The sequence below is a fragment of the Vespula pensylvanica genome, chromosome 6, assembly GCF_014466175.1.
Source record: "Vespula pensylvanica isolate Volc-1 chromosome 6, ASM1446617v1, whole genome shotgun sequence".
Lineage (NCBI taxonomy): Eukaryota > Metazoa > Arthropoda > Insecta > Hymenoptera > Vespidae > Vespula > Vespula pensylvanica.
Genome location: NC_057690.1, coordinates 2,081,915 through 2,105,160, shown reverse-complemented (window position 1 = coordinate 2,105,160; position 23,246 = coordinate 2,081,915). Strand labels below are relative to the sequence as shown.

The window sequence follows — 23,246 nt, the reverse complement described above, 5'->3', positions numbered from 1 at the left end:
AGTGATGAGGGAGACAGAGAGAGAGAGAGAGAGAGAGAGAGAGAGAGAGAGAGAGAGAGAGAGAGAGAGAGAGAGAGAGAGAGCGAACGAAACTGAACTAACTGGTTCTCGTGGTTTGAAATAAACTTTTATGATACTCGAATGACCTGCCGGATAAGTGTCACTCTCTTGATGTACAAAGAATGGACAGTAATTCTTTTTTTTGCTCTGTTTCATAGATATTTCTATCTTCCACTTGCAATCGATCAAACCTCTGAAAGCGAATAGTTTTGTTATTTCTAATTTCGCGTATATTAACTTTTACATTTTTACTCATTCTTCATTGTTAAACACATCATCGAACATTCGCCAATTATAACTTTGTTGAAATCTAATTGTTTTTTATCGACGGTGATGTAAGGATAAGTTATGATCCCTTTTATAATCACCGGAATGATACAACCATGGATCACCTAGGATATATAATTAAATCATTTAAAAAGATTTTGAAGTGGTTGAAAATTAATTAAAAAAATTGAGCTGTTTTACCTCTAGATGAATAATACGTTCTAACGTTGTGTATCGTTCAGTATATTTTGCCACAATAGGATTACAAATGATTTGTAAGAGAACGGAGTGATTTACTAGTAAACTAACATTCTTTTTAAATTCTATTACAATCTCGGAATTAATTAGTGTATCCTTATTCTTTGATTTTTTCATATTGACTTCTGCGATCTTTGGACCGTAATTATTCAATATTGCGGAGTAATGAGTAGTAAGGCCAATAATCACATTTCCTAGGTCTTACAAAAAAGAGACAATTTTCAAGAAAAATGATATTTAAATGTTATTTCTTTTTTAATGAAACGTTAGTCAGAACGTCAGCTTATGATAATAACCAATGATGTATTCCAAGGAGAACATTTGTGGGATTGCTGTTTTTCGAGGAGCTGCAATGTGCTTCGATAAAACGTTAAGATTTTCTTTTATGAAGTTACTCGTTAAAATTCTTTCGAATGCCATGTTTATATCTATTATAGTCGGGAAAGTTTCATCGATCGACACCATGATCCATTCGTTGTCAATCAAATTATCTTTATTTTCTTCGGATGATGAATTATCTCTCTAACATAAATATAATCGTTTTGAGTAATTATACATTGATACATGTATATTTTTAAAAAGTGATCTTTTACATCTACGATAAATTCCATAAATAAAGATCTAAGTGCCTCATAGCCTAATTCCGGTGGATATTTATCGGTATCAATGATTTGAGGCAAATCGAAGAATATTTGCGGGTAAATACCTACTCCCGTCACGGACATAACAAGTGGTACCAGATGAGCTACCTGGAAATGGTAACGATCAAGCCATTTAACAGAAAGCTATTCAAAAGCTTATTGATTTTACCTTCAATCGAAATTCAACGTTGAATGGTCCAAGATAGATCGGTCGATAGTTCAATGTAATATTTATTGACGATTTAGGTTCGACCTTACCTTCCCGCGATACGATTGTTAATCGATTTAAATCGGATGGTTGTACGATAGTATCATCATTTTCCAATGCGGAAGTAGTTATTATTGTGTAAGTAAAGGCAATGTTACATTCGTTGATTAGATTGAAATACGTATCGCAAGATTCACAAAAAAGCTATCGTGGAAAGAGAAGAAGAAAAAAAAATGGAACAGAAAAAATGAAAAGAATAAAGAGAAGTTTTCAATTGGATTCAAAGAGCTAATCGATTTACCTGTTGACCCAGATCTATAACGCATCTATCTACTGAATATCTTACAGTATCAGCTTTCGCTTCTACTTGGATCATCTCGGTTGGTCCACAAACGATCTCGCAAACAGCTGTAACTTCGACTTCTATACGTTCGAATCCATGAAAGCCAAAGTGTACGTTTTGAGATGTATAGGGAGGTACGATGCCTTCGCTCTGTACTATGTCAAGTATCTGCATGTGAAATTAATTTCATACTGTTTGAAATTGTTCATTGTATTTCGTGTCTATCTATGTATGAATTTAATACATACATACACACACACATACACACACACACATATATATATATATATATGCGTGTTTATGATGCACGTATGTATGTACGTTACAAAACTTTCACGACTAAGTCTCGTTATATTACATACTGACGATGATGAGCTACGCTTAATTAAAAAAGTCATTAATTGTGGTCTTAAAATAAACAAGCTTTCTGAGAGTGATATTTAAAAAGATTTTTTTAAGTGAATATCTCTGACAAAAAAAAAAAAGAAAAAGTACCTCATTGATGGGTTCGATGAAACGAGGCTTGAAGCCGATCACTTTTAGAACGTCGATATCGGAATTATCAGTTGTAGGCATGTCGACTATATTCATTAACAACTTCTTTATTTCTTGTAAAATCTCAGATTCCTCAGATTTTGAAGATTTGTCTTGGCTCATCTCGAATTCGGAACCCGTATAAGTTCTTTGCGTCTCTAGTTCGTTCGATATAGGTGCTGACGAGAAAGAAACCTTCTTTATTTCTTTTTAATCGTAATATAATAAAAAAATAAAATAAAAATTATATTTCATGGAACTCACTGTTCATAGGTGTTATCAAGGACTCCGATGGAGCATCACCAGCACCAACTTGTTGGTTCTGCAAATGATCGTTATTTTGCCATGATTTTAATTCTTGATCTTCAATGGCATTCAAAGTTCTCGCTGATTTCTACAAATAATTTAGTCGTTACTAAATAGTAACTAATATTAGTTACTATGTATATTAACTACTATATTATATTACATACTCTACTATATATCACTATACTATATCATTGTATTAGATCGCTGTGCTGTATCATTATAATATGTTATATTATTTATATCATACTAGTTAGAAATAGTTATTTATCTTTCGTTTTATATGACATATACCAACCTCAATATCACGTATTATATTAATTGTTTCTTTGAGCCAAACGAATTTATATATCACAGGAATAGGGCCATTATTCGTTAATTTTAAGATATATTCTTCACTGCAACCTTTTTCGCAATACATCTTTACCTCGTGCGAACTCAATATAAGATTTGGGTAATTCACTGATCCTTTACATTTAATCTTATTCTAAAATAATATATCGATGAACTTTAGGTTTTTTAGTTCGTGAGTAATAATTTTTTTTTGATTCAAATCACCTTTATGGGATGTTCGTCGTACTCGAAGATTAACAAACTATGATAAATCTTCGAATAAAGATTACTGGTTTCCATATCCGGTGCAAATTTTACATAAATTTTTGTGGTAGCTTGATTGGTCAACAAAATCTTCATTTTCTCTGTAAACTCTTTTTCTTCGCTTATTATATAGAATGGACGTTTGATCTTAAGATGAACGTTTAAATCCAGTCCTGATTTATTCGTTACTATGACCTCGTCTAATAATAAAATATTGTATTATTAAATTATTGTAAACTCGTTAAGCATAACTCGATAAGTATCAGGGGGAGGGACGAGGTGGAAGAAAAGAAATAAAATCGAATGGTTCACCTATTTGATGAAATTCGTTTCCATAAGGAGAGATATCGATTTGCATCGTTAATTCCTTTTTGTTAAATACAACATACGGTTCTGCGAACGTGGTCTTGAAAGTACTCAAACCGAATAGCTCTCGTTTACTTTGACCTTGTGCACATCCAAATAAGTACCAATCTTCCATTATTGTTTCATTCCTAATCGTATGATATACATTTAATTTAATAACAATAACAATAATAAAAGATTTACTATTAATAGCTTACTGATCCCAACATATCTTGCAATGAACGATTTTTGTCTCATTGGGTTTCAAACTGGTAACGACTGGATACAATCGGAACTTAGAACTGCAGGTATCACAAATAATGATATTCAATGACATATAATTTTTTTTAAACTTGACAGTATACTAACATAATCGATGATACGATTTGTCCTTTCTGCATATGTAGATCTGGCGTATTCGACCACATCAGTTGATATTGTTTCATTCCAAGATTCTTCATGGTGATTGGTATATTCACCATCTGATGACTTTTGTTATTTGACAATGAAAATGATATAGCGATGTAAATTATTTTATAGATTATTTTTTATGGTTAAATTGTAACATACCTGAGCAGTAATCCCATGTCGAATATGGGAAATATATTTGGCTGAAAAACAATACTGCAACCAACTCCGACCGCTTTAAGATTGACGGTCGTTAATCTGTTGTTATGTATCATCAATGAAATGTTATCCTCATATTTACCAGGATCACGCAAATAAATTTTTACGTTCAATTCCATCGATTCGTTTTCTTCGAGTTCACCAGTTACTTGATCCACAGACCACGGTGAATCTTTTCTACTCTTCGTGATAGGTAAACACAAATATCTTTGATCCTATCTTATTATTATTTTTAAACGAAACTTCGTACTTACTAAGGAAATTTTAAATTGAGCTGGAATTGGTGAGTCACTGATAACTTTTAACTTCATAATCTTTTCTTGGAGAACTTGGACATCGCCAAAGTCCATTTTAGTTGGTTGCAAGGATATTATAGGTCCTTGACCAGTACAGGATAATTTACAAACGGCTACCGGTAAATTTTGACCGATCGTTAACATGCTAAAGAGAAATATTATCATTGATTAATTTTATACAAAATAAAAAACTTCAAGATAAAAAGTAATCATACTTGATCATGGTACTCTGTTTACCAATGGATTTCGTAATAAGAGTCACCTTGATAGTTTTTGATTGATGTGCCTTGATGAGACCTTGATAGGTTGACATGGAATAATAAATTGACGTTTGGTTGTCGGATACCTAAAGTAAACGTAGCCTGTTAAAATTTCTCATTAAAGCAATATGATATTATATTAATATATTATATTATACAAATATATCCTTTCTCTTTTTTCTACTTACCGATTGTGGTAGAATATAAAAATAACTATCGAGATCGGATTCGTTCTCTACATCGAAGGTCCTTGTATAAGGGAAGTTTATGAAACAAAATCGAATTGATATCTCCGATGGTTTGATCGAAAGCGAAGCTATGCTCCCACCGAATGAGATTGGTAACATCAATGGATCGGATTGGGAGTTCCACATATCGACTCGAAGGAAAGAATGTTCAATTCGAATGATATTTGGATTGTAGATAATCTGTCAAAGTTTTCAAGATCCTATTAGTACGATGTCATGTTTTTCTTTTTTCTTGGAAAATTTATATTCGATTATTCGCTTTACCCGGATTTTCAAGAAACTCCGTTTAGGGACTACACCTTCGTTAGGTTGGATTAAAAATTCCCGTGGATTAGATGGAAAACTTAATTTGGCATTCGAGTTGGCAAAGTCTTCATAAGTTAAAGGGTCTTCTGAGCCATCGTTCAATACAGTAATACTGTATTTTACCGGAATGGTGGATAAATTATGAAGACATACTTCCTGTTTGGTATTAAATCCTAAAAACCATCGGACAATCTCAATCCTTCCATTTATTATCAATCGTTTATTATAAATCGTGATATAACCCTGACAAATTGATCGATATACCACAAAATCTTACCTAAAGGAATCACACCAAATTCTAAGCATCTCTTATCAAAATGTAACCTAGGATATATAACGCGTCCTTTAATATGTAATGAAATAATTTCGAGACTTTCCTTAACAGTGAAATCCACACGTTCCAGAAAGTCACCCTTTCGGTCAGAGGAAAATGATAAATTGAACGACTTGTAGTCTCCTGGTTTGATAATAAGCGATTTAGGATTGACATTAATTATCCCACCGAATTGAGTCTGATTTGGTTTATATATCAGCGTGCCATTTATATGTCCTTTATTCGCAGCAACTATCTGAAGGATCGATTGTCCGATGTGATTGTCAAAGAACCATTAAAATTGGAAGCTCGATAAGGTTTAACAAAGTTGACCCAGATAGATCTTTCTACCTCGTAATAATATTCGGAATACATGTATATTTTATCCACATCGATCGTGATGACGTTCAAACAGAAGACTGGTCCTTTGCCTATGCCACATAGGCTGTCATTGTAAACATATGCAATGAAAATATTAATGAAGAGAGTCACTCTCAGTTCAAACATGGAAATAGTTTCGGAAGTTTGATTTCTTTACTTCAAAGGTATCCTGTCCTCTCGGCCGGATACTTCCAAATAAGCTGTGCTACAAATTTCGCCAACTTCTAAAGCTTGAAAGAGTATCGTCACGTCTGATGATGAATGCGGCCATATTTCACCTTTCTACACAATAAGATTCAATACTTCATTCATAGAGTCGTTTCCATTTTTACATTTTTCTTTTCTTTTTTCTTCTTTAAGAAATTAATACATGGTATGCCTAAAAGTTCCTAGATCATTTTAAAAATCAATTACTCCTTTTCAAGAGTAATTTTTTTAGGCTAATTATATTTTTCTTTTTCAAATTGTAAAACTACAGACTTAGGAACTTTTTGCATGCCCCGTTATATTTGTATCTTACTATAGGAGTAATCAGAAAATATAAGTTATTGTATTGAAAATTTTCATTCATCAATGAGACTATCTCATCCCTGTAAATTCTTTGGCAGACGAGTTTGTGAATATCAGAAGTGCAAATGTTGTAATATTCCATACTGACAAATCGTACGATTTCCATTTCGTTTATTAGTTTGAATAATTTTTTATATCTGTAATAATATAATGAAACAAAAAAAAAAATTGACAGTGAAATAGGAAGAATATGGAAAGAACGTATTTGGTTCTTACTTTTCTTTTCTTGCATTATCTTTTTTGCTACTTTCGTAACACATCCATTGATATTTAACGATGTAATCGCTTCTATTGTGAATTGTAAGAATTTTACTTCTGGACATGCCTAAATAAGTATTCTCCATTTTGACACTGCCTCTGTCTAATCGAATAGTACAATTCACTGCTGAACTTCGTAATTTTGTTTGAAGGACCTCACCTGTCGAAACATTTCTTGTTAATACATCGTTAAATAAGATAATAGATGTACCAAAATCATAAGTATACCAGTCTCATTCTTGATAAAAAGATTAGCTTCAAATTCTCCGGCATTATCGGATAAGAAATAAATAGTAAATTGAATCGATTCTTCCTCGTCGATTAAACCACTTGATGGTTCGATACGAAAACACGAACTAACAAAAATTTATTAATTATTAAATCCTTTCGTCATTATTTCAATTTCATGCTTCTGTCATTTGTTAATATACCCTGTTGAATTTATTATTACCTGTCAGTGAAGAAAGTAAAAAAGCCCGAAATTGTTCCGATATTGCGTATTAGAATAGTTTTCGACGAAGAAATCTTAACTGCAGTGTTTGGTACTTCGATAGTATCAGGAATGTCCAGAATAGGTCTGGGACCAATTGCTGAAATAATGGAACACTTCGAATTACGTTAAAAAAAAAAAAAAAATAGATGAATGAATATAATTTTTAGCTAATACCAATTATTGGAACATAAATAATATCGTCGTCAGCACAGAACATTGCCTGATATTTATAATCTCGTTTTTCTTCCGGCATAAATTTGATATTATAAATCTGGGCTAGTCCTGGTGCTAACATTACATTATAAGAAGATCCACGTAATTCGATATCGAAGAAAGGGTTCTGTTCGAAGCATGCTTTCAGATTCTTCGAGATCTTATAAAAATATAAACAATTTAATTAATTATATTACAACTTATCATATTATACAATCATTTTTATAATTGATTATATACCTGACCAGAATTACGAATGGTGAGAGTAGCGTTATAAACTTCGCCAGGAAAAAATTGTTGAAATATAATGAGAGCTGGTATTGGTTTGAAAGGATTATTCTCTGGATAATTAAGGATAGATCGAAGATTTTTATCGATATTTGGTTTAATTAGATAACTCATTCTATCTTCCGTTGTCAATGACATTTGTTTTATATACTCTGATGGAAGTATACTGTTCTGCATATTAAACAAATTTTCAATATTATTTATATATTTATTTAATAATTTCATCTAAGGAAAAATATTTTTCTAACCGTATCTTCATCTTTCTTATTTCTTGATTTATCCATCGTAATTGTGAAGATCTTTGATACGTCAAACGAGAATGATTTCCATTCATTCAACTTTCTTTCTCTTTCCTCCATTTTTAATAATCTCTTTAAATTCAATGCTCGATTTGTTTTATTTTTGATTAATTAGCATAATCGTTTTTGTAATATATTAACGTATTGATAGTCAGTATGGCTGATAACCGCAACACGTTTCATTTGTTTTGTACTCATTCATACATATATATATATATATATATATATATATATATGTATATATATTATATATATACACACACACACACACATATATATAGATATTGATCGAAGAGAAATACGAAAATCGTTTGCGAATGATTATGTTTGACAAATTTTTATTTATTACATCGAGGTGGTATGCATACATAACAGGGACTACAGGGAGGTTTCGATGGTTTGAAGCATGGCGGGATTGGACTACATATTGGTGTAGGACAACAATTTGTAGGAAAACATGCCATGGGTCCGCATGGAATCGTACAATCTCTTAAACAAGGCCTGAAAAAATGACATTTTTTCATTTATATTTTACTTTCGTAATATATTTATAAATAAATAAATCACTGACTGGCACATAGGTGGGCATGGTGAACTAGGACAACAGAATGAGATACATGGTGAGCTTGTACAAAGTGGAGGTGGACCGCATGGCGATGGACAAAATGGAATTGACGAGATCGGTGGACAATCGGGGTTCGGTGGGAAACAACAAATTTTTCTTGGATCTGGTTTAAGCTTGATCTCAGCACGAGGAGGTTCTGTGTAACATATAGGTACGCAACATGGTAAGCATGGACTAGGTGCACAACATGGCATCTGTGACATGCAACAGGGATCGCAGGTTATTCCATTGCAACAGATTCCTGGACATGGACCTCTTGGACAGCCTAATGGTGGACAGGAGACATTGCATATTTCTGGTTCAGGCTTTCTATTAAATGAATTTCATTTGAAACGATTTGACTGATGATCTTGAGTTATTATCAGATAGACATTGTATTACTCACAGACATTCGATTTCTTTTATGATACATAACATTTCGTCCATGTAATTACGAGTGTTTCCACAAGTGCCCATTTTGAGGTAAATCGATGAAGTATCATTTACACGGAAATTTAGATTAAAGATCGAACGGTGTATATTTATTTATTTAAATTTAGTTATCTGTCCATTTGGATTTGATGCATTTTCTAATCGAATTGCGTTAGTTTTTTTTTTTCTTGAAGCGATTTTGTTGTTTTTACAAGGTGTCATACAAATTCTTCATAACCATAAGTCTAATTATGCGTTGATATAACGATAATATTTCTTTTTATCCATTTCTATTTTATATATTTTTTTTTATATCGACAATGAAACATGTTGTGAAATGAAAAATTGTATGAAATGTATGCAAAGTGTATATTTAATTTTGTTAAAATTAAGATCAATTGTTATTTGCGTAATTATAATTTAATCATCAGAAAGAGTTTCCTTTGGCGTATCAAATATATTTTAAACATAAATATTCTGTTTGATTATATCGATTTTATACATATAATTATAACAAATTATATATTATATAATTAAACCTATAAAATTGTAGAATTCTTTAAAAGGGCTTTATTAAATTTCGAAATAAACGATTAAAGCGTTATAAATCATTTCAAAAGCCGATCCGACTCGAATGGAAATAATTAACTACTAATAATATTATCATGTAATAATAATAATAATTTGTTCAATAAGTATATTTATAATTAACGAATCAAATTTATCTATGATACCGGTGTATAATGACGTCTAAACGCGTATATAACATATATACATAATTATTATATAATTATGTATTACGTATAATTATTATTTGATTACATAATATTATATGTGTATGTGTATAATTATTATAATAATTTTATTATATAATCTTCAGAATAATGAAAGGGATAACAAGCAAGTTAAGATTATTCACACACAGGGATTACAGGGTAAACATACAGGCCAAGGTGCTTTTCTTGGAGGACAGGGTGGTGGACAGGGTGGTAAAGGTGGATGACCGAACTCAAGGTATCTCGGTGGACACGGAGGTGGGCAAGGTAATCGAGGTTTACGGATGGCTTGTTCGTAGATACCGCAAATTGGTGGGAGAGGTGTGCAAGGTGGTGGACAAGGAAGTGGATGTGGAACACAATATATACTTGGTGGAGGTGGACAAGGTTTTGGTTTACTTATACAAATTTTAGTAATGAATTTACTTCCATCACAAGGACCCCATGGGCCACAAGGTATAGATGAACATGGTGGACTTATGAAAAAAAAATTAGATATAATAAAATGTCATTAAAATTATTCCTTATCTTAGATATGATACTTACTTGATATTACACATGTTGATTTTGATGAATTTTTTTTTTATGTTTTATATTTTATGAATTAATATTTCGTTATTGATGTATATAATTTCATAATGATTTCGTCTTTAGGAATGAATATTGTAGTGGTTTTTTTATCGAGCTATCGAGAAAATATTATTGTCTTTTTTTTCTTTTTCTTCTTTCTTTTTTTTTTTTTTTCATTCGATTGTAAACACTAACCGCGATGATATTTGCAAATGATCTATACATAAAACTTCTTACTTGTTTTAAGAGTCATATATATTAACGATATTATTTAAAAAGTATAAGGTAAATAGACAAAAATATATTTTATACGTGTATATATATATATATAAATAAATATAGATCTCACAAACAAAAAATAAAACAAATAATAATCCTTTCATTTAGTGGTACATCACGGCTGGTTTTATATATTTATTAGCAGTTAAAGTGTTTTCAGGTATCATTGGTTGGTTTGGTATATAGTCTGGTTTCCTGGCAAGGTACGTGACACCCCCAATAGTTTTGGCTTCCCGAATATCTGGCGAATTGTAGGTTCCATTCAATCTTTGGGATGGGCAAAATGCTGCCATCTTATTCTGTATCTGTCCGTTCTCTCTGGAATACGATAAATCTGCTGTGTCGCCTCCAGGAGAATCGAGATATGCGATATTGGTTGTATTTGGTTTATGTAACGTAGGTACATCGCCCTGTCCGTTGTTACTAATCATATTTTGTTTATTCTGATAGAGATGTTGCATCTGCTGATGATATCCCGGATTATCGGTATCATCGAACTTGTAAGATATTTGTTTGTTCAATGCCGATAATGGATTTTTTTCATTGTAAGGAATTATTTTCTGATAATTTTGTTGTTGCTGGCGATTTAACTGTTGACTTGGATTATGAGGCAGCTGATATTGTATGTTTGGAGCTACCGTCCCATCTTCTCTTTCAGCCATTAAACTGTAACGATTTCGTGGATTGTACTGTTTCTGTTTTGGATATTCATTCACAGCCGTTCCAGTTTCAGATCGTTTTAAATATGTTAACGGTTGGGGAAGTGGATTATTAGGGTTTCTTTTATTTTCTAGACCGTTTGCCGAGACAGCTTTTTGCGGCATCAAATTATTATTATTATCAAAAGGTGGTTTTGATATTAGATTTGGTGTCTCTTCGTTCGGATCTTGCATACCGTTCAGTTTAGTTTGTAGATTCTTTCTGTTAAGATTTGCGAGATACTCAAGACCCTTCTGACTTTCTGGATTATTTAATATCTCAAAAGCTTTCTGGATCGTATCTGGATTTTGCAAGCCGTTATTACGTTTCTGAGGACGGATCACTTCTTTGTATAATCTTAGTTTTAATAAACTCGATGGTTCGGTATTTTTCATATTTAAATCGTTCAGGCTAATAGCTTTCTTGAAAAGATGGGATTCCTCTTCGTTTCGTGATTGATTATTTTGCCACGAAGCTTGTTCTGGTGTTTGGTAATATTGTTGTTGATATGGTTGCTGAATTTGTTGTGACTGTTGCCAATGAGTAGGATATTGCGATAGCATCGGATTATTGACATGTTGTTGATATTGTTGATATTGTTGTTGCTGTTGCTGTTGCTGTTGTTGATATTGTTGCTGTTGTTGATATTGTTGATGTTGTTGATATTGTTGATGTTTTTGCTGTTGTTGATATTGAGGTGAAGCTGATATTGGTTTTACGTGATGGTAAGGCTCCGATGATCCGTATGTGTATTGTGGTATTGCCGTTCCCGTTGGAACTCCCATTTGTTGTTTCCAATTAAAATTTGGCTGTTGCCAGAGTTGATACGCATTTTGTTGAGACTGATTATGAACTTGTGGTAACGATGGCACCATTTCTTGTTTATTTCCATTTTGTTGGAGTTTATTGAAATCCATTGGCTGATTTTCGTTAAATTGCTGTTGTGATGAAATTAAGTTTTCTTCTCGAATTTTGGCGTTTAATTTTTCTAAGTCACTGTAAGGAATATGTGGTGGAGTTATATGAGCCATCCATTCAGGTTTCTCATCCATTTGTATCTTCTTACGTATCTCTTGCTTCTTTTTATCAGGAAAATCATCCTCTTGTTGAAATTGTTGAAGATATTCGAGTTGTCTTCGTTGTTCCTTTAGTAAATTATGAAACTGTCTTCGCATTAATTCTTCGGATATACCTTGTTGTTTCATAGTCGCTACCAAGAGCTCCTGATCTCGAATCATTTTCGGTGTAAATTTCAAATTCTTTTTCCCAGGATTTGTAGGTTTTTCAGTTGTGACTACTTGCTGAGGGATTTGATTTGGAGGCATCGTATTCTGTTGGAAATGATTTGAAAATTGTTGCCCTGAAATCGTCGGTCGATACATTTGAGATACTTGACCAAGATTTTGATTATAATGATGACCGTGCATAACGTTTTGCGAATTGGTATTGTCAACTAGATTGATGGTGTATGGCCTGATTTGAGATTTTATATTTGGATTATCGACTGACGCTTTATTATTCGGTACTACTTCAGTTTGCTGATTACTTAATTGTTGTCCTTGTTGCATCGATACCATATTGTTTACAGCATTTTTCGTTTGATTTACGCTTGCATCTTGAGGCGAAGTCATCCCATAAGGAAACGACGTTCTTTCCGACAACTGTTGAGGAAGATAATTGTAATAACCTTGATTAGTATGTGTTAGATGTTGGGCTTGCTGTCCTAACATCATTTGAAATTGCTGATTACACGCTCGTTGCTGCATTTGTTGTTGATGAGTCATATTGTTTTGAAGCTGTTGATAAACTTGCTGAGGATGTTCATGCGTTAAGACAGGCGCGGAATTTGCTTGAAAGGATTGGAAATTGTAAAAAGGTGGTACCGACATAGGACGATCGATCTGTTGATTCGTCACGTTAGAATACATTGTTGGATGGGATTGCGTTTGCATCTGTTGTTGTTGCTGTTGTTGCTGTTGTTGCTGTTGTCTCTCTTGCATCACTGCTCGTCTATGTAACATCAAATTTCGCCCACCAACAGGTTGTTTCTCTAGATCAACAACTTGAGGAAGTTCATCGGTTACCCAATTGTTTTCTTTCTGTATGTTCGTAATTTCGTTAGAATTTTTTTGCGACTGTTGATGTTGTAATTGTGTCGCTGGTGTAGACGATCGAGCTACAGGTGTTTGATTATTGCGAACATAAGCCAACGAGGTAGGTGCAGCCACGGTGGTTACGTGCGATTGATTTCCATGCGGTACGTTTGGCCGATGTTTATCTGGATCATGTACTCGATAAGTTGAAGCACCGTTTGATTGTGGAATTGATTGATGCATCGAATAGTTCGTAGAAATTTGTTGTTGGTACGTATTTTCCGACGCCTGTAAAAATAAATCGAACGAGTCACCTGTTTAGTATCCTATTAATCTTATTACTTAAAAAATATCTTCTCTGTGAGTGATTATTACTATTTACTTGTGACTGATGTTGATGTCCACTATGCATCCCATTAACGTGATCGCCGTACTCGTAATTATGACCCGAAGAATCTGCTACGTATGATACGGCCGAACGTTCAGAATTTTGTTGATTGACCATACCCCTTATTGATTTATCGTTAAACAATGCTGTATTGTTGAACTTGCGAATTTTTTCAGCTGGGAAGCTTTTCAATCGTGGCGACGAATTTGAATGTAATTCTTTGGATTTATCCTGAGAATTAAACATTGTTTTCGTAGGAGCAATCCCGTTGTCTCCAGTTGCAAGCATCGTTTTTGATAATTTTGCCTGTAACGAAAGAGAGAGAAAGAGAGAAGGAGAGAAGGAGAAAACGAATAGATCTATGCAATTGATACGTTTCTTCTTAAGTTACATATATGTAATGTGTATTTACCATTGTGCGTCGAATTGAATTTGCCTCCGGCGAAGGTGATTTTCCTGATCGAGAACGTTTCATGTGTGGAATCGTTGTGACTCGTGTCTGAATACTAGATATGCTAGGTCGTCGAGTAGCTTCTTTGGCAGCACTATTTCTCTCCACAGAAACTTTCCTATAGGTTCATAATAAAATAGAAGGTTATGTAAAGACGTTTATATAATCCTTAAAAAAAAAGAAAAAGAAATTGAAGAAACTACAAATTATTCCAAAGATATTTTACCTTTTGTTCATGATAGAAAGATTCTTTGGTACCTTGTCAATTTGGTATAAAAATTATTCTTATAAAATCATATTATAAAATAGAAAAAAGAGATTAAGTCGCAGAACAGATTTAGTATTTCTGCCGGGTACGGCATTGGAACAAATGAAGACAATTTATAAGACGACAGAATGGGGTTGTCATGGGCACTTGTAATAAAGCTTCCTTCATTATCTCGAATCCCATTTGTTACAGAAATTATGTGATAGTTTATAAATATAAATGACGGCACGTTTACCTTAATATAATTTTCTTTATACTTTTTATAATTCATAATTACAAATAAGAAATATGAAGGAACGTACATTATATAATACTTTTATTTGCGATCATTTTTCAGTATAAGAAAGCTTTCGTAAAAGAATTTTTTTTTAATCCTAATATTACAATAATTTAATAATAACGTTTTATATATCGGATAAAAATACATTTTATTTATTTTATCTACACATCCTATACACTTCTCGTTTTCTTTTAATGTTATTAAATATTCTTAGGGGGTTAAAGAATATGTTTGGTATTAGATCAATTCGAGAAGAGCTGATACATTTACTCAATACTCTTGAAAATTTTACTAAATAAAGACACATTATAAGTTTTAATCAATTAACTTAAAAATAATTTAGTATTAACTTAATAATAATGCCAAAATTCTTTCTCTACAGATTCAGTATTGCTTCGACGTAATTTTTTAGTTGGGAGTTGAGTCCTCATTCATTTCATTCTCAATTCATTTGTCGCAAGTTGATTTAATAAAGTCATCTTCGAGACGTCTAATTGGGAAATTGATCAAAATATCTAATCGAGATTATCATTTCATTATTGTCAATTCATGGTTATTGTTCTGTGTGAACATGATTGAATCATCGTTCTATTATCGTGATCGACAAATATTTAGGATTGTGTAACTTTGGTGAGTTTTTCTGTCACATATAAAAAATTAAAATGATCATGATCAGTCTGTTGATATGACTCATAAGATTAAAGTATGTTTGGTCTAAAAATCGGTTGAATTCTCAGCAAGGTGGACAAGTCACTGAAAGAAAAAGAATCACAATGAGTAATATCTCATAGCACTTGTTTGTAACATTCAAACATAAGACACGATACTAACGACAAAGTGGTCTGCAAGGTGAGCAAACTGGGGGTGTAGGAGGTGGACACGGCATACAAGGTATGCATTTGGGAGTACAAACGTAAACGCAAGTTGGAGGAGGCGGTGGACAAGGTGAGCAGGGAGGAGGACATGTCACCACCACTTTTGGAGGACAAGGCATAGGACAGCAAGGTGGACAGGGTGGACAAGGTCGTAAGTACACCTGTTAATTAATGATCCATCTGATTATTTCATTGTCCAATTTCTACACAACTAAATTATGACTAAACTTGACAATATCGCTTGTAATACAAATTTTGTTTGAAAAAACAAGATATTTTACTATCGAATTTACTCATCGAAATCTCAGTTATGTACATAAAATAATCATTCTCTATTGTTTATGATAAATGATCTTTATCATAAATCTTGAAAATAATGAAATTTTATTCCCTTATCTAGTCTAGATCAGTTAGATTTTAATTAACAGCATCGTGCTACAAACCACTGTTTTCGATGGTCTTGCTGGGCAACGAGGCGGACATGGTGGCCTACATTGTATAAGAGGCGCACAAGGTACGCAAGGTAGGCAAGGATAACAAGCTGGTGGACAAGGTGGTATGCAAGAAGGTATTGGACAAGGTGTTGGGCAGCACATAGGTGGACTGCAAATTGCAGAGCAAGATGGACTGGGAGAACACATTTTTATAAATATTTTCCATTTCTATCGTATCCTATTACTCCATTAGTAATCTCAATCGAGATATCTTCTTGCGCTATCATGATAAAATAAAATTAAATATAAATAAATTGTTTTTCTAAAGATAGACATTTTATCTGGTATAATATCCAAATTGATAAGAACGTTATCTTATCGATTAAACTATTACGTTCTATCGATCGTACTCTTTATGAAAATGTGATTTCCAGATACAGAAAATATGTATGTATGAACATTTAAAATGACCGAAATTTGAAATATATATATAAATATATTACGTTATTCCTTACCTTATATACTATTAATTTTGTTTAGTAGGAATTATGGTTAAATCATCGATATCGCAGGTCCATCGATCTTATTTAGATGACGGTACCCGCCCTTCGAAAATATCGGAAATTATTGAAAATTTTGTTATCGTTGAATAGGAAAATAGAATGATTTTGCGACGAATGTTTATTTTTATATTGTCATGACTACAGCGTGAGTCAGTTGTCATTCGCTTAGAACAGTGATTGTACCTATTTTAAAAATGTTGCACTCGAAAAAAAGTAAATTATTATATATATATATAAGGTTGTTGAATTATTTAGTTTATTTAAATATAGGTATGAAAAAATGCGAATCTTTTTTTAATGACGAACAAATGTCGATGAAAGTTTCGAGTATAAAATTAGATTTGTGACTAATCAAAGAACACAAAATCCTGGTCCATTTGGTGGCTGAGCTGGTATACCCCGCCTGTTCATACGACAAGCGTGCTCTTCGAGGCGTTTCGATGCGTCAGTCAAACTTTCCGCTTGTTCGCTCCACAAACGTTCGGCCGTGGCACTAGCTCGTGGCCATATTCTTGGATGAACGTTGTTCCTAAGAAAAAAAAAAAAAAAAAAAAAAAAAAAAGAACATACTCATCAATATAAATAAAAGTGTCCGGTACTACATATGCGGATCGTTAAAAAATGTATCATTTGGTATTCTATACGGACAAAATTTGCCGTATAAAAATTTTGTTAAATTTCTTTTCTTTGTAATATATTACGAGTAAACAAAAGAAACATAAAAAAACAAGAAATTATTAACCTGTCCACAAACTCGCCCCACATGCAAGCTTCACCTCCCAACATGACATCTCTCAAGTTGACTTCGGGCGGTGCCGGAAATCCTAAAGGATCGCACGTGTAATACTTTTTCCAATCGCCACCGTTGCTTATGTGATCGAGATACCAACAAGCCGATAGCAAGACCGGATGTCCGGCTTTTGTTGCCCTTTCTAGCTCGTTCTGCCAGCGTCCGGTCCACACGTGCACTACCGTGGTATCGGGAAGATTTACGCCGTTATCGAAAACCTGAAATAACAAACGTCTATTTTCAGAATAATTCTAAGAAGGAAGTTCAATTTTGAAAATAGATCGTGGCATTAGAAATAATTCTACTAACTTCTTGCCATACGATGGAGTTGGCATCCAACGTTCTAGTGATCTCTAATAGTTTGGCAATGTACTCTCCTTCGAGTAACGCGTAATTTTTTGACATATTGTGAGCTTGCATATAAGCTTTTATCTCGGGATTGCTACCCCAACAATCGAATGGTACTTCATCGCCACCGAGATGAACGTACTGATCTGGAAATACCTGGACTATCTCAGAAAAGAGATTTCTCATGAATTCGTAAACCTCTGGTTTTATTGGATTGATCGGTCCAAGTTTACCGTTCGGATTACCAGTAGAGTCTAAGGAAAACAGAAAAGGGCAAAAAAAAAATAAAATATAATTCCCAAGGAAAATTCTTTAATCCGCACGGAAAAAAAAAATAAAAATCAATCGAACCCACCGTAACATTTCGTGAGAAGTTCAGGATAAGCTAAACCCCAAGCTGCTACGTGTCCAGGTGTATCAAACTCTGGCATAACACGAATCCCACGTAATCTCGCATAATCAACGATTCTTTGTATATCATTGGGCGTGTAAACCATGGTAGAGTGATAAGCACCCTTAGCTGATAAATCTGGGTACCTGGAGCTTTGATAAGGGAAACTATTATCGTCGACTATGTGCCAATGTAAAACGTTTAGCTTGTTGTAGGACATTGCATCCAGAGTAAGAAGTATGTCGGATATTGGTAGATAATGACGAGACGTATCCAAAAGAATACCTCTGTGTCGTAATTTTGGTGTATCCTCGATCGTCTGACATTGTAGCTTCAACTAAAAACTTTCGATCATTAACTATTTATTCTATATCTAAATACACGTATTACATCTAATATATACGTATTATTTCAACGTTTTGTTTATAAATAATACAATCATTATCGTCTATTGTATTGGATTTGAAAGAAATCGATAAACGTTTGGTATGTTTAAATAGGTGTCTTTCTCTTATCGATTATTAATTGCTATAGATCAAATAAGAAATTAACTCACGATAGGACCGTCTCCGGATGGTACGAGGATTTGCGAGAAGGTTTCAAGACCTCGAAGTACTCCCCAAACGGAATCAGCTGAGAGACTGGCACTGACTGACATTTCGTTTATTTCAAGAGTGTCTGGAAAAGTCACCGTCCGATCTTATTATCGATTGCTCGAGGAAAAGGAAGAAGGAAAAAAGAAAGAAGAAGAAGATTGCGTCTAATCGTTCTATTTCTCAATTTCTAATCGCAATGACCTCACAATGACGGTTTTGCGAACGGATAAGAAATAGAGATAAGAAACGCAAAGAGGCTGATCAATTTCGTTTTATTGCTCGTCCCCGTTTCGATCTGTTCCACTGACTCGATTACCAACTCGTTCATTATCGCGAATTAGAAAAATTGTTACGTGCGTAGACGTTCCTTGATTACATAGTAACGACATACTTCTTCGATACTTCTTCGTTCTGTATAAAATGCATAGTATATAAAATATGAAGATAATAAAAATAAAATGAAAAAGAAGGAAAAGTGAGAAACGACAAGGAAAAATTATAATTAAACGAATAAATTTACGATTTACTCCGACGAATTTTGAATCGTCAGAAACGATTAGAAAGCGATTGGGATAAGTAGAACAATTTTTTTACAAAGTGAAAGAAAATTCAAAACCTCGTTATCGCGAGATTGATGATTATTTCATAGATGATATGTTCGAATCCTCGAGTTCGTATAATCTTGTATGTAAGTACATATTCGAGTATCGTATGTATTTCGAAACGATTAATAGTATATTAGAAAGTACATCCTAATCGTGGTTAGCGAAAGAAATTAAAATCCAAGGGAACGACCGGTTAATTCGAAGAAAATTTATCTCGTTTGACGGAATCGACGGAAGATTAAATATATCATTTACGTATAATATTACGTAGTAATAATGTTTTGTATGCATTCAACGAAAATAGATAAAGATATTTACTTTCTTTTTTTTTTTTTTAAATGTTCGTATCACTCACAACTCTCGTTCATGAACAAATGTGGCCAATGTTCGCCGTTATGTTCGCAAGGGTTCTTCAATTGAATGTCCAAGCTCGTCAGTGTACCCTTGAAGAATGCATCGTTTCGTACAGACGTCCTAGACTGCCCTTCGCCAACGATTCTAGCTATTCGTGCTTCAGTTAAAATTATACCCTTGTATCTCTCGATAGCTTCGTTGATTATATCGCAATTCTCATTTTCCGTCTAAAAAAGAATTATAAATATACGTGATAAATAAAAAAAAAAAAAGAAAATAGACATAAATTGGATCGAGAAAAAAGGGACAATGAAAGTAAATAAAGAAAAGAAAAAAAAAAAAAAATAGAAAGCGAGGAGAGAGCAATTCAATTGTATATTTTTAGGACTATTCAAACAAAAGGAAGAAAGGAGAATAAAAAAATCTTAAAAAAGAGTTGAACAAGAAAACAAATCAAAACGAAAGAAACTCACTCGAATTTGAAAAGTCGATGGTCTCAAAAGATAAAATTCCTTTCGAACGATTCTCTGATTCGGCATTGGCCAAATTTCACCCTCGGTTGGTATAACCCATGCACCAGAAAATGAATGCAATTGTATACTTGGAGGTGGTAACGATGCGAACAGACAGATAAATAAGAATGTATTTATTAAATACAAACGGCGCATGTTTGTTTGTTTGGCGATGATCGACGCTTCAGGTAAAACACGTTTATAGAATAAGAACGATCCGCTGGCAGCGAGCGGTCATCGTCTACTGACGATGATACTACCGAGCTGTGCCAACCGAAGCTCGAATAGAGAGAATGAGAGAGAGATAGAGAGAGAGAGAGAGAGAGAGAGAGAGAGAGAGAGAGAGAGAGAGGAAGAGAGAGAGAAAGAGAGAAAGAATCGGTTCGGTGGTCGCGTGTGTACGAACACGAGCAAGGAGAAGAGCGGTGAGCAGAGTGCTAACGACCTTAGCCCGGCACTTAACTTTTATCACTTTGGCCCCACGAGTGCTCACGGTCAAGTGGGACTAAACCAGTCCTTTCTTTCTCTCTCTCTTTCTCTCTTTCTCCTTCTCTCTTTCTCTTTCTTCTATTTTTATATTTGTATTTATTTCTTTTTCGTTCGTTCTAAAGACGCGCAAAGGAAGCCGTGATCCTTAAACTTCTCCTTCGTGAAAATGCGTTCGTTGATCGCCGAGTACGACGACCTGTAAGGAAAAAAGGAAAAGGATAAATACGTAGATCTATGTCAAAGAGAGGAAGGAGAGAGAGAGAGAGAGAGAGAGAGAGAGAGAGAGAGAGAGAGAGAGAGAGAGAGAGAGAGAGGAAAGTTTAATCGTACAAAGAAGATAGAAAGAAAATTATTATTTCGACAATCGATTTCGTTCGAAAAAAATCTTTTAATACTATTAATTTTTTTCCTCGGATAAATTTTCAAATACGAATATTGTAGGTAAAAAGAAAGTTTTGACGATATAAATGTATATATATTTTCTACGAAACTACGAACATTACGATTACTCGAGAATTAATCGTGAAGAAAAATGTGGTAACGTTTGTACATTGCGGCATCCTACCTATTAGTTTTATTTAATTGTATCTTATTTACTAGAAGAGGAATATTCTTGCAATTAGTGTAGAAATAAAGTCGATGTATCTTGAGATAATACATATCTACGTATAGCTATTTCGATATATATATATATTTTTTTTCTTTTTAATTATGAGAAATTGTACCTTTAACGTTGCTTCGAAAGAAACAATCGTTCGTTGATTAATCGTTCAAAGAAATAACATCATAAATATATTAACGAGTATAATGGATAATAAAATTTTTTTCTCATTTATATTAACTTCCACGGATTGTTCATAACCTGTAAATATTAACAAAGCTTAATTAAACGCGTGCCGATCATTCGGTCTTGTAAGTAAAATCTATAACATTCACTATAAGTGGCACAATAAAAATTAAATAATAATAAAATTTGTAATAATAAAATTTGTAAAAAAAAAAAATCCAATAAACGAAATAAGTAATTTCAAGAATTTTTAGACTATATACACAGACACACAAACATATACATATATTGTATGTAACCTACATATAAATAAATAATTCATGCCGTCAATACGATTCGAAAGTACGTAGTTCCGATTTGATTTAACTAATAACAGATTCGACTTCTTATTATATTTTTACTTCGTATTTATCACATGTTGTAAAAGAGTAATTTGAAATCGATGGTAGAATAATCAAGCGTAAAGTTCAATGAAGCACTTCAGATAATAGGTCATCTTTGTCAACTCTTCGTTAATATTTATGTTTGTATGTATAGATGAAATAATAGATTGCTCTCAATTTTCGAAAAGTTGTCGGGTCACTTAAAGAGTGATATCCATGCATTCATTAAAAATCAGAAAAAATTATTACACGAGCGATATATCGATACTATGATTGTTAATAACTTCGTCTATAACGATGATTTTCTTTTCTTGTCAAAGTTTATACTAATACCAATTATTAATAATATTAATAATAATGATTACTACTGTTATTAGAAAATTCAGCGGAGTTACTGTTCTTATACTTATATAATTTTATTAATGATTCAAATTGATAGTAAATTAATTCATTTCAACTGGAACTTTATTTAGAAAGGGAAGAACGAAATTCGTAAAATTTATAAAATTCTGTATACAGCAAAATGCAGTTAAATGATCGTAAAAAAATTTTTTAGTAAAAAGAAATATGATCGCGTTGAATAATACGTTCTTTTTTTTTTTTTTTTTAACGCAAGGAAGTATTGCAAACAAAACCGAAGCAAAAAGTAATTTCCGAAAAATACAAAACAACGATAAGCACCATATAATGATCGTTAATTATATATACTAACTATTATGTAACTAATAATCGGTGATAAAACGATGGTAAAAAAAAGAAGGAAAGGAAGAAGAAACAAATATGAATACAAATAAAAAAAAAAAAAAATAAAAAAATAAAAAAAGGAAAAAAAAACGAGATGGCAGGAAATTACGGAGCATGTCGTTGAACAATTAAACGAGACAAGATCAGCGAACACAGCGAAAGATGTGTCGAGACGGCGTGTTATCCAAAGGAGACGCCTCCGATCGTAAAATACGAGTTTGCGCATTTCCCTCCTGTTATAAGAGAGGACCGCGAGGTGAATTACACGTGCTGAAACGAATGCGACGAGCTTGAATATCGTATTAACCTGTATACAAGTACATGTGGGCTCTGTAATAGTATGAGTTGATCGTAGAGCAAAAGAGAGAGGGAGAGAGAGGGAGAGAGAGAGAGAGAGAGAGAGAGTGAGAGAGAGAAAGTGGGG

General features: G+C 33.2%; 7 protein-coding genes across 7 annotated transcripts; all 7 read right to left on the bottom strand.

Annotated features, from left to right (window-relative positions):
* Positions 1 to 95: 95 nt before the first annotated feature.
* Positions 96 to 4,697, bottom strand: LOC122630154 (hydrocephalus-inducing protein homolog). The gene is made up of 16 exons (XM_043814337.1): positions 4,437 to 4,697; positions 4,130 to 4,358; positions 3,929 to 4,048; positions 3,778 to 3,861; positions 3,527 to 3,708; positions 3,176 to 3,414; positions 2,916 to 3,104; positions 2,576 to 2,705; positions 2,273 to 2,490; positions 1,736 to 1,945; positions 1,396 to 1,638; positions 1,142 to 1,334; positions 994 to 1,103; positions 882 to 942; positions 529 to 785; positions 96 to 452 (listed from the first exon to the last, which is right to left on the bottom strand). Exons 1-16 carry the CDS (start codon positions 4,645 to 4,647, stop codon positions 309 to 311), a joined length of 2,820 nt encoding a protein of 939 aa, XP_043670272.1. The 5' UTR covers positions 4,648 to 4,697; the 3' UTR covers positions 96 to 308.
* LOC122630153 (hydrocephalus-inducing protein) lies at positions 4,676 to 7,989 on the bottom strand. Its single transcript, XM_043814336.1, has 12 exons — positions 7,765 to 7,989; positions 7,486 to 7,684; positions 7,270 to 7,408; positions 7,047 to 7,174; positions 6,777 to 6,978; positions 6,511 to 6,697; positions 6,148 to 6,272; positions 5,961 to 6,054; positions 5,574 to 5,865; positions 5,255 to 5,469; positions 4,931 to 5,170; positions 4,676 to 4,828 (listed from the first exon to the last, which is right to left on the bottom strand). Exons 1-12 carry the CDS (start codon positions 7,987 to 7,989, stop codon positions 4,676 to 4,678), a joined length of 2,199 nt encoding a protein of 732 aa, XP_043670271.1.
* A 443-nt stretch (positions 7,990 to 8,432) lies between these two features.
* LOC122629887 (keratin-associated protein 10-6-like) lies at positions 8,433 to 9,301 on the bottom strand. Its single transcript, XM_043813748.1, has 3 exons — positions 9,122 to 9,301; positions 8,683 to 9,045; positions 8,433 to 8,612 (listed from the first exon to the last, which is right to left on the bottom strand). The coding sequence occupies exons 1-3, from the start codon at positions 9,190 to 9,192 to the stop codon at positions 8,450 to 8,452; spliced, it is 597 nt and encodes a 198-aa protein (XP_043669683.1). The 5' UTR covers positions 9,193 to 9,301; the 3' UTR covers positions 8,433 to 8,449.
* A 658-nt stretch (positions 9,302 to 9,959) lies between these two features.
* On the bottom strand, positions 9,960 to 10,621 carry LOC122629914 (small proline-rich protein 2E-like). The gene is made up of 2 exons (XM_043813806.1): positions 10,470 to 10,621; positions 9,960 to 10,399 (listed from the first exon to the last, which is right to left on the bottom strand). The coding sequence occupies exons 1-2, from the start codon at positions 10,481 to 10,483 to the stop codon at positions 10,063 to 10,065; spliced, it is 351 nt and encodes a 116-aa protein (XP_043669741.1). The 5' UTR covers positions 10,484 to 10,621; the 3' UTR covers positions 9,960 to 10,062.
* A 225-nt stretch (positions 10,622 to 10,846) lies between these two features.
* LOC122630220 (putative mediator of RNA polymerase II transcription subunit 26) lies at positions 10,847 to 14,810 on the bottom strand. The gene is made up of 4 exons (XM_043814494.1): positions 14,630 to 14,810; positions 14,365 to 14,521; positions 13,947 to 14,258; positions 10,847 to 13,852 (listed from the first exon to the last, which is right to left on the bottom strand). The coding sequence occupies exons 1-4, from the start codon at positions 14,638 to 14,640 to the stop codon at positions 10,877 to 10,879; spliced, it is 3,456 nt and encodes a 1,151-aa protein (XP_043670429.1). The 5' UTR covers positions 14,641 to 14,810; the 3' UTR covers positions 10,847 to 10,876.
* Positions 14,811 to 15,613: 803 nt separating this feature from the next.
* On the bottom strand, positions 15,614 to 16,467 carry LOC122630218 (late cornified envelope-like proline-rich protein 1). The gene is made up of 3 exons (XM_043814493.1): positions 16,270 to 16,467; positions 15,783 to 15,987; positions 15,614 to 15,704 (listed from the first exon to the last, which is right to left on the bottom strand). The coding sequence occupies exons 1-3, from the start codon at positions 16,465 to 16,467 to the stop codon at positions 15,685 to 15,687; spliced, it is 423 nt and encodes a 140-aa protein (XP_043670428.1). The 3' UTR covers positions 15,614 to 15,684.
* Positions 16,468 to 17,057: 590 nt separating this feature from the next.
* LOC122630217 (beta-hexosaminidase subunit beta-like) lies at positions 17,058 to 20,730 on the bottom strand. The gene is made up of 7 exons (XM_043814492.1): positions 20,381 to 20,730; positions 19,909 to 20,134; positions 18,909 to 19,030; positions 18,317 to 18,689; positions 17,923 to 18,215; positions 17,566 to 17,831; positions 17,058 to 17,352 (listed from the first exon to the last, which is right to left on the bottom strand). Exons 1-7 carry the CDS (start codon positions 20,573 to 20,575, stop codon positions 17,175 to 17,177), a joined length of 1,653 nt encoding a protein of 550 aa, XP_043670427.1. The 5' UTR covers positions 20,576 to 20,730; the 3' UTR covers positions 17,058 to 17,174.
* Positions 20,731 to 23,246: the final 2,516 nt, after the last annotated feature.